This window comes from Haliaeetus albicilla, chromosome 15, assembly GCF_947461875.1.
Source record: "Haliaeetus albicilla chromosome 15, bHalAlb1.1, whole genome shotgun sequence".
Lineage (NCBI taxonomy): Eukaryota > Metazoa > Chordata > Aves > Accipitriformes > Accipitridae > Haliaeetus > Haliaeetus albicilla.
In genome coordinates, this window is record NC_091497.1 from 33,825,211 (window position 1) to 33,835,960 (window position 10,750).

Sequence of the window (10,750 nt, forward strand, 5' to 3'; positions counted from 1 at the left end):
TTCTTTCAGTTTAGCTTTTTGTAAAAGCCAGCAATAACAAAAGCGACCTTCCCCCATCACTTTTTTCTAGAAGGAAAAGGGATATGAAACCTTATATCTGTCTGGGAAAACTTGTGACAGACTGGAAATGTTATGAAAGCATTGAATAGGTCAGCCAGGCAAAGCAATGATATTTGGAGACGGGTTTTGTAGAATGTAAGGAATTACTGCCTGAGACAGTATGCAGATAATGTGCGTAACTCGTTGCTGACCTTGGTGGGTTAGCTCAGATGCTGATCCCTCTCGCTCTCACACTGATAGTCCCACCTTACACCTCTTTTGCTAACAGTATCAGGTGACTGTCAAGTACTTTTCTCAAGTGACCAGACTGGGAACATTTGAGATGCAAAATGGACAATAGCATGGTGCGGTATTATGCCCCAAACCAGTTTCATTCCTAAGTATGCATTGTTGAAACTGGAGGTCGCAAAGGTGTGCATAGTCATAGATAAATCCAGGTTCAGGAGAATTTATAATCTTGTCAGTTGTAGATTAAAAAGCCTGTTCTGTATCTGCAGCTCTGTAAGTGACCACAAACAGTGAAGATGGCAACTGTCAGTGGCCTGTTAAAGGATATTTGTCCTGGTTTTGGCTGGGATAGAGTTAATTGTCTTCCTAGTAGCTGGTATAGTGCTGTGTTTTGGGTTCAGTATGAGAAGAATGTTGATAATGTTGATGTTGTCAGTTGTTGCTAAGTGGTGTTCAGCCTAAGTCAAGTATTTTTCAGCTTCTCATGCCCAGCCAGCAAGAAGGCTGGAGGGGCACAAGGAGTTGGGAGGGGACACAGCCAGGGCAGTGACCCAAACTGGCCAAAGAGGTATTGCATACCGTGTGATGTCATGTCCAGTATATAAACTGGGGGGAGTTGGCTGGGGGGAATTGCTGCTCGGGAACTCACTGGGCATCGGTCAGCAAGTGGTGATCAATTGCATTGTGCATCACTTGTTTTGTATATTCCAATTCTTTTATTATTATTATTGCCATTTTATTATTGTTATTATTATCATTATTATTGTCTTCCCTTCTGTTCTATTAAACTGTTCTTATCTCAACCCACGAGTTTTACTTTTTTTTCCTGCCAATTCTCTCCCCCATCCCACTGGGTGGGGGGAAGTGAGTGAGCGTCTGCATGGTGCTTAGTTACCAGCTGGGGTTAAACTGCAACAGAAAAATTCTTTGAAATGTTTCTCTCCTCTCATTCAGCATTATTTTTCCCATCAGTCAGTTAACTGTTTTCATTCAAACTGCAGAGTCCTGGGATAGGATGCCAGCTAAATCTAATATGAAAACAATCTGGAGCTAAATGTCACCTGCACGGAGCTGGCATTTTATTCCAACTCTGTTCCGCAGTCCTCACCATCAGCTTTCTATGGCTGTGAAAGAACAGGTACACAAAATATACGTACAGCTGTTGTTCAGCAAAACCCGTTTCAAAGTGATCCTGCTGCAAAAGGGTGCCAAGGGCCTGAGGGCTCCAAGTCCTCTCCTGATCAGAGCAGGAGCTCGCTCCGCCCGGGTCTCTGCCTTCAGAAATGTCTGGGATAACAGTGACACTCTGTGGCCAGCCAGGTAAAATGCAATGTCTCAATTTTCACAGGTTTTCTTTGCTTTCATCCGTTTTACCAGACAGAAAGGTAGTGAAGATCAGTTTGTAGCTTTCATTCTTGTTGATAATTTCCAGTAGCTTTTCAATACATTTCCTTTATTGTTTTAAAATGTCCTAAACATGTCAGCTAAGACAAAAACTAAAAACAAACGACCGAACAAAACCTTGCATCCATAACCCCTGAACCTGAGGAGTGTCGAGAGTGAGACTCCACTGTTCCTCTGCAAGTTGTACGAAGCACGTCAGGTCCGTGCTTACAGTGTCATTTTAATCACTTTAATTAATTTCCTCCTGTGGAACTGGAATGAGGGAAGCCCCTTAAGGGGACCTGGAATTGTATATTGCAAAGCAGAATTTCCTCTGGACTAATCTGGAGAGCTGAGTTTTTGTGGGTACCTCCAAGCTGTAATTTTACTTCCCATAGAATTAAAGAAGATATTACCTATTTTATATTTAGTGCAAATGGGCAGTATGGTTAAGCATCATTAGATGGCCTCTATAGGGCTTCCTCTTGATAGCAACTGAAGGAATAGCAAAAAAACCCCAGTCCTTGTTTCATAGCTTTTGCATTCAACAGATGGAGGAGCAAATACTAGGATATGTGAGAGGATGGAGTAAGAGCCTTTTTTTTGGCACACAGAACATTGATATTTTTGTATGCATACCCATTTTTTGCTCTTTTTTTTTTTTCCTTTTCAGCTGGGAACATTAATGGAAGAATTGAGATTAAGGCATCTTAACCCCCAGCCCAACTCCCCCCAGCTTATATACTGGACATGACATCACATGGTATGCCCTTTGGCCAGTTTGGGTCACTGCCCTGGCTGTGTCCCCTCCCAACTCCTTGTGCCCCTCCAGCCTTCTTGCTGGCTGGGCATGAGAAGCTGAAAAATCCTTGACTTAGGCTAAACACTACTTAGCAACAACTGAAAACATCAGTGTGTTATCAACATTCTTCTCATACTGAACCCAAAACACAGCACTATACCAACTACTAGGGAGCCAATTAACTCTATCCCAGCCGAAACCAGAACAATGATTAAACACTGATTTCCAGTGAATTGGTTAGAATTAGACCTACCTGCTTCAGAGCTCGCCCTGTTTTGGTGTATGGCATCACAGCCGTGAAGACAATCTTGACAGCCATGCTGCGAGCGTCATGGTCCAACCATGATGATGTGGTCTCCCTAGGGAACCATCAACTATCGGCTTGTTGTCCAAAGCCTGTGTTTCACGTCCTACTGCAGGTCCCAGAATCATAGAATCATAGAATGGTTTGGGTTAGAAGGGACCTTCAAAGACCATCTAGTCCAACCCCCTGCCATGGGCCAGGACATCTCTCACCAGATCAGGTTGCTCAAAGCCCCATCCAAGCTGACTTTGAACGCTTCCAATGATGGAGCATTCACGACGTCTCTGGGAAACCTGTGCCAGGGTCTCACCACCCTTATTGTAAAAAAATTCCTCCTTATGTCCAATCTAAACCTACCCTCTTTCAGTTTAAAGGCTCTTTCTTCCTCCTGTCTGCGTCCCATGGAGTGAGGGCAAAGTGCTTTGACAGTGAATGTAGTGTTTGGGACAAAATTCCAGTTACTGGAATATTTAGGGCATGGGGAGGAGGGAGGATTCGCTCCTACAGTACTAGTCCTGATTATTGCTCTTTGTGACAAATAGCTAGGGAACAGGGGAATGCATGCCTAACAAACAGCAAACAAATACTTTGACTGAAATTCTCTGAAATTGTACATGGAATTAGCAACCACTGCCTTTGCTCCTGTGAATTCAGAGACATGAAACACGAGGCAAGAATATTTGTTCCGCCCATGGAAGACATAGCTGGGGTAGGGGTTCTCCTCATCTCTAAACACAATTTCTGAATTATTTAGCAGATGGCCTTTCTGCTCTGGCCATAGACTCACTCAGAGCTCATCTCGGCTGCTTTTACTTTCTATTCCTTCATTCTTTCTTAAACAGACTTGCAGTTGCTCCCATGTATTATTTATTGGACATACTATGCTTTTATAACATAGCTGTGGGTGGAACAGACTCTGTAGGCACAGTTTGCACCCCATATTTGGAATAACTGGCAGGAAGAAAGAAAACAGGCTGCAGTTCAATACATAGGGTATAAGAATGTAAAAAAAAATAAAATAGAGAGAGCTGCCTCTATTTGCCCACGAATTACTCTCTTCTGTGCCACAGAAAACCCAAAAACAATCTTCAGTAAAACTGTACCCTAGCTGCATTCTTTATTCTGGCTTTATTTCTTCTTTTTCTTTTCTTTTCTTTTTTTTTTTTTTTTTTTTTTACAGAAGCAGCCTACTTCTGTAGCATGTTAGAGAGGCATGCAATAAGGACTCCATCAGATCATATTTCAAATACTCAATTATTCATCGGATGGTAGAATCTCCACGCTTGCTTCCTGTATCTATATTTTAGTTTACTTAAAAGAAATTTCAGTACTATGAATGTCTGGTCAGGTAAGACAGATGTGTACTACAGCTTCCTTCCAAGCCTCAGAGAAGACGAGCAGTAGCAATACAGGAGAAACATGAAAAGATCAAGAGACAAATCACTCGACCCACTGGCACATCAAAAAATACCAGCTACATTGATCTTACAGTATCATGCAATATGGGGAGGAAGGTTTTCCCCAAATGGAGAACAAGCAGATTAAGGAGCCAGAAAACTATTTAACTTATTTTTAAAGACAAAGAACTCAGACAAATGGATAACCCTCAGGCAGCAGCATGCGCTGCAGAGTGTGCAAACAGTTCCCTGAAGGATCAGGGTTTGCGGCACATCATAGTTCTCTTTTTTCATTCTCATCTGGAGACCTTCCTGCGCCTTTTCCACTTATAGACTGGTTTCAGAAAAGATCACATGTGAACATATACTGCATGATTTATCACATGCGTGGCGGTGCATTTATACTGTTAGATTAACTCTGCAACAACTGCTGTAAATAAGCTTTAGCTTTTGCATTAACATAAAGCCTGACCATAGCAACACATCTTACATATCCACAAGCTGCACAAAGCTTGTGGATGCTCTTGGTGCCCACCAGCTCTGTGGGTTAACTATGGGAGAGACACGTACCACAGAAATATCTTGCAAAACACGGTCTGTAGGACGCCTTGCAATCCCATGCAGCCTGTCTGGGCTGGACTCCTTCTTTTGTTTTGTTTCTCATTCATCTTCCTTTCCTTAAAAGATGGAAAAGTGGCACATCTTGTCCCCCAGGGTAAGAAATATGCCTCTGGTTGGCCACCAGTGACCCGGTCACCGACCAGGTCCAAACTTTATCCCCAGCAATGGTGGCTTGCGACACGAAGGCATCATGTGGAGATCATCGCTGGCGAAACTGCATCTCCCACGGACACGTGGAAGTCCCCCGCCGTCCCAGGGAAGCACAGATGAATCACATTTCCTTCTTCATCCTCAAGCAAAGGTGGCTGGAGAGCAGCTCCGTGTCAACACCGCGTTGTGAGATTTACAGCTGCTTGCAGTTCAGCATGCCTCTGAGCAACCTTTTAGGAGCAAAACCCAACCAATAAAGAAGGTAAATACCAGCTTTGCTGGGACTCTGCCTGGCTACCATCAGCCACTCTTGCACAAGTGACTCTGGGAGCTGTTTCAGCAGCACATTTTTGCCTCTGGCATGTAAAGTTCAAGTGGTGCTGTCTTGTTAAACATTGTTCCTTTCTTCTAAGGGATGTTTTTACACCCTCAGCCACAGAGGACTGACTTTGCCTTGCTTACGAAAGCTAAAATGTAGTAAATACCTTGATGTAAAGAATTTTATAGATTTTCACCCCAGGGGAGGCATTTTGACTAGCTGTATTTCAATGAGACATTAAAAAAAAAACAGGCTTGTGTGCATTTTTTTAAATTGCTGTCATTACCATCTGCGCAACAGGTAGTGAAAGCTGATGCTGCGGAGACTTGGTTTGTACTTTTTGACATAAGACTGGCAGAAAAATTGGCAGTTATCTTGTTGCTCATGTTTAAATCCACACCCTTGTACTGTGATTCAGCAAATTCCCAGAGTAACCCTGGTCTGAAACCCGGGTTCCTCCTTGTTCTGTCCTGCCGGGGGTGGATTTCCCCTAGAGAAGCCAATGAACAAAAGCTCATTTATTTCTGTAGGTGGTGAGGAGGAAACTCTCCACTATCTCCCCACCTCTTCCTGCAAAATGTTGGCTCTCTTTTGCACCGATCACTTCAGGTCGCGAATGAAAATGGAAGCGAGCAGCAGCGGAGCTGGGGTATAGAAATTGTTGTTTGGAACGGCACTCCCTGGCTCTGCTCCACGCTTCATAAATAATAGCTCTCACCTCATTTTAGCTACAAAGAGAAGCAAAAGCAAGCTGCCTCTGTCTTTCTTCAGCAAACCTCAGGTGCTCTCTCGGAGAGGTAGGACTGATAACTCTGTTCTTAGCTGATATTATCGAAGAAATACGCTTGCTTTCTTTTTTCGGCTGCAGGTTTTTTTGCCACGGTTGCGGCAGCATCTTGATGGGGAAGCTGATCTCCAAAGGCCAGCCCAAAAGAGATGCTCGAGTTGTCATGCTGGGGCTCGACTTCGCCGGCAAATCCACCCTTCTGTACAAACTGAAGAGCGGCCGGGCTGTGGAGACCTGCCCGACGGTGGGCTTCAATGTGGAGTCTCTCCAAACACCCTGTCGCGTATCCTTCACCCTCTGGGACGTCGGCGGACAAGGCAGCCTGCGGGCGAGCTGGCCTGACTACCTGGAGGACACCAACATCCTCATCTTCGTGCTCGACAGCACGGACACGGCTCGGCTGCCCGAAGCGATGGCAGCACTGGAGGAAGTCCTGAGCCACCCCAGCATGGCCGGCATCCCCGTCCTCCTCCTGGCCAACAAGCAGGAGATGCCGGGAGCGTTGGCTCCCGCCGAGCTGGGGGAGAAGCTGCGGCGGGGGCGGCTGGCGAGGCACCCTTGGGTGCTCCGGGGTTGCAGTGCCCACACCGGCCAGGGACTGCAGGAAGCCCTGGCCGTCCTGGGAGAGCTGCTGCGGGTCTGGAGCGGAGCTCCCCATCCCAAGAGCAGCCCCTCGCAGGGCCAGCGGGGAGGAGGCGAGCTCCGGAGCAAAGCTGAACCTCGGGTGGACGCTTCCCGCTCGTCGCTGCCGGCAGGTTTGCTGTAGAGGATCCCAGCCTCCGGGTATCCCCTGAAATGAGCAGACCTGTGGCCGGCACGTGCCATGGAACACCCAGCTGAAACCCACCAGGAAGACCTCCGAGCAAAACTCCCATTGTGGAGCGCTTTTGGCCCCGTCTCTTGGACTCTCATCACCGGCTGTGGCTTGTCCCGCTGTCGCCAGGTTCTGCTCATCCATTGCGTGCGTGTCCGGTGCCTCAGCGGGGATGCTTTTTGCCAGAGCAACATAAATTATAACAGAGATGTGCACAAGGGACAGAAGAGGTTTTCTTCTTTCTGCAGCTCCCAGCCCAGGTGCAGCTGTCCTGATGGGGTGATCCCTGTGGCGGGGGTGTGTTTGAATGCGCCCCGTGCTGCTTCTCTCTCAGTTCAAATCACACATTCATCAGGTGGAAAAGCAGGCAGCCACTAAAAGGAATGGCTGAACAGAAGCAGCGTAAGCACAGGACTTTGAATGGGCAACAGCTAATTGGTTTTAGTGTGGCTGCTACGGGTATAATCTTCAAGCCATGGAAGCAAGTCAGGATTCAATGGTGTAATGTGGTTCAAGGATGTGTGTATATTAATTTCTGCATTTCTTGTTTTGGGTCTTTCTTTTCCATTCATTATTTTTATCAAATACTGCTTTCATGAAACTGGCACCTCATTTTCCTTGGGTTATATTTAAATACAGAGAAATAAAATCTGGCTTCTAGATGCTTGGAAACACATCTGCATGGCCAGTCAACCTCTAAATATCCTCGTGGTGGCCTGAACAGGCAGGATGAAGCCCTGTCTCTCAGACTTTTTGAAACTGGATGAGACCACTCTATGGGCACAGGCAGGTTTGTAACCAAAGGGCTCTCCACACTCAGCTGCACCCAGGGCAGTCGAAATGCCCCTGGCAGCTCGCAACGGGGCCAGGTCCTTTGTTGCAGTGATGGTCTTTTTCCGATCCTGCTGAACCTACCATTGGAAAGACCTATAAAATGTGTACCTGCGGGCTCCCTGTATCCAAAATTCTGTTATTTGGGGTTAAAATTAAGAAATTTCATAGGGGTCCCTACTTTATTATGAAATGAATGGAAGTGGTGGGGGAAGGCGAGAGAAAGGACACAAAATTTTCAGGCAGCAGAAGTCAGCTGCTTTCAAGGAAGAACTTATTCAACCTAGAAACACCAAGGAGAAATACATGGCGAAATCCCCTTGTGTTCATACCAGAGCATTTTACAGTTGTTACGGAATTAATCATCCAGCTGTTACTGGTGCTGTTATTAGCCTCATTTCATAGAAGGCAGCAGCTGGAAAACAAGGCTTAAACAGTCGTGAAGAAACAGAATATGACATTTATAGGAAGGTCTCAATAAAAGAAAGCCTTCCTGGTGGAAAAAGTCACATTTTTTTATCTGCGTTAATATAGAAGAACTATTATATGCTATACAATAGTAGTCCAGCGTTGATCTGGCCTAAGTGATCATGGTTATGAGTATACTTAAACAGCACTGAAATGTATAACAAATTATATGGCAAAGCTGCATGCATGGTAAGGAGGGCAAAATCACATCTTTAAATCTTTGCAGTTACCGTAAGCAGGTTGATCTGCCTTTGGCTGGTTGTAGGTGCTCATCGTTTGCTTCTAACACACAAGTCTCCAATGCATGTGTTGGGTATTTGACTGTCAGAGGTGGACCAAGAGTTTTTGTGAGACAGCAGCACATGTGCTAGTACCTAGACAGCGATGAACGAACTCAGGTCATCTATGCAACCCAGTCACCAGTACATGAAAAATCCACGTCTTCTAGGGGGCCCGTCTGGCCATTTTGAACACCAGTCCTAGAGGCACAATGCAAAAGGTTCTGTGTTGCATTGCCATGCCAAAAAAATTCTCCTTATTGCACAGACTGAAGGGTTGTCCTGATGATGTTTTACTCTTAATTGGCTCTTGATGCGTGCATTTGACTCTACAGGATTGTCGTCTGGTGGTTAAAAAAGGCACTGAAGCTATCCCATTCCCCCGTGGGTGTTTTTTAAGCCCTTCAAAGAGAAAAAATAGGCTCCTCTGGCAGCAAATAGAGGTAACCACCAGCCTTTTGTAGATACCAGCAATTAAAAATTAAAATAGCGAGGTAGAAGGTGGGGAAGAAGGGGTTGTTCTTGGCAGTGGGAACCCTGAATGCCTGAAACTGATGAAGCAACATCCCGGTTACTGAAAGCATTCTCACTTCCCCTGAAGCAGTAATTTGGCAAAATACCCCATCTCATGGGGTGTCATGTGATTTACCATCCTTGTTTTCTGGAATAAGGCTTTTCTAGATGCTCAGTCACATTACTCAGCTCATTTATGCCATTGTTAGAGACTGTCAAAAATGACTCCGGGTCATAGTATTTGAAACAGCAACACAGAGTTTACTTCTGATTATTTTCTCTTTTCTCCTGTGTTGTAAAGCATGTTAAAACAAGTCAATCTAATGTGCCCTGCACTGCTCTAATCAAATGTTTGCAGGATACTCACCCAACAGCACTTAAACACTTCAGTGTCAAAACTCCTGCCTGGTTCAAAGGGAGCAGTCTGGAGGTTTGCAGGAACAAGCCAGCTCTAGGGAGGGCAGTTTGTTATCTCTTTTTCTTGGTAATTCTGCAAGAGAGCCTCTGCCACGTGGAGCCATATTAATCCCTTAAACATCTGCGCTTACGGACTCCAGCCAGGAGGGCACCCTCAAACTTACAGTTTCCATCTTCTTGAGCGTGTGATAGATGTCACAGCCTCTGCACCCATTTCTAAAATAACACAGCTTCTCTCTTAGTAGCAGGCAAAAGAAAAATCCTTTGGACACTTCCTTGTTTCAGGTTCCTCACAAATTTGAAGCATCCTTCGGGTTATTGGCGCCAGAGCCTACGCTGATTGCTCAAGATCCCTTTTTAGCAGCTTTTCTGGACGCTAAGTCCATCCACTTGCTATCCCTGACATTGGCTGTCTCAAAGCCAAAAGGAGAAGTTTGGAACAGCAGGCTGTTTCTCTTCTATTTCCTTTTTGTTTTGTTTTGTTTCAGCAACAAGTATTTATTTGGGTCATTTTATAAAGGAAAAGTATTGCCGAGGGACCCGTCTGGGGAGCAAACTTCCAAAAAACCTTGAAGACAGCGAGATGCCCACGCTGCAGAAATTGCTGCAGAAGCACGCACCGGTCTGTCTGCAGCCATAAGTGAAACACCATGCCCAAGAACTGTTGTTGCTCAGGCTGAAATGCATTTAATCTGCAGCGGAGCATGCAGAAAAAAGCCTGCAATGTCCCCAGTATACTTTTTTAAAACTAAGGTTGGAAAAGACCAGCTCCTATGTTCCTTTAAAAACTCGTATGCTGCTCAAGAAAGCCGTACCATGACTGCATTTGAAAATGAAGCTGCTCGTGCTGCTGCAGTGGCAGCTGGAGATCTCTGGGTCTAAGCCAGCAGCACAGACCAGACCTGCCCGTCGCTGCCGTCTGCGGCAGGGTAACGCTTACACCAACCAGAATCAGGAAAGCGCGAAGATGCTCCAGTTCGTAACTCCGCACCTTAACACGAGGGGATTTTCCTGAAGCACTCTAAGTAAGGTACCACGCCGAAGCAGACCCGAGCAGCTCAGGCGGTTCCAGCTCACCCTGCCCGCGCTGCTGTGGAGTTGGAAGCGGCAACGTGACAAACCCCTGCGGCAAAATCTCCCAAGGCTTTGCCTGTTGGAGCCCACAGTTTTCTGTTTGGTTTTGGGTTTTTTTTGTGTGTCCTTTTCTTCCTGAAAAGTGCTTTCTAATGGCTTGGCATAATTTGTTGTCCTACATATGTTTGAATAGAAACATAATCATGCCACAAAAGGGATTCTTTTTCATGCAACAAAATAGAAGGAACACAATGCAACTAGGCTGCTTTGGTAGAAATGACTAGTTTGAAACACACTCAGAATC

The 10,750-nt window shown here is 45.6% G+C and overlaps 1 protein-coding gene across 1 annotated transcript; it reads left to right on the forward strand.

Annotated features, from left to right (window-relative positions):
- The first annotated feature begins 5,488 nt into the window (after positions 1-5,488).
- Positions 5,489-8,357, forward strand: ARL11 (ARF like GTPase 11). The gene has a single exon (XM_069802733.1). It carries the CDS (start codon positions 6,164-6,166, stop codon positions 6,815-6,817), a length of 654 nt encoding a protein of 217 aa, XP_069658834.1. The 5' UTR covers positions 5,489-6,163; the 3' UTR covers positions 6,818-8,357.
- Positions 8,358-10,750: the final 2,393 nt, after the last annotated feature.

Coding starts and splice junctions, on each gene's coding strand:
- ARL11 (XM_069802733.1), top strand. CDS start 6,164: ATGGGGAAGCTGATCTCCAAAGGCCAGCCCAAAAGAGATGCTCGAGTT.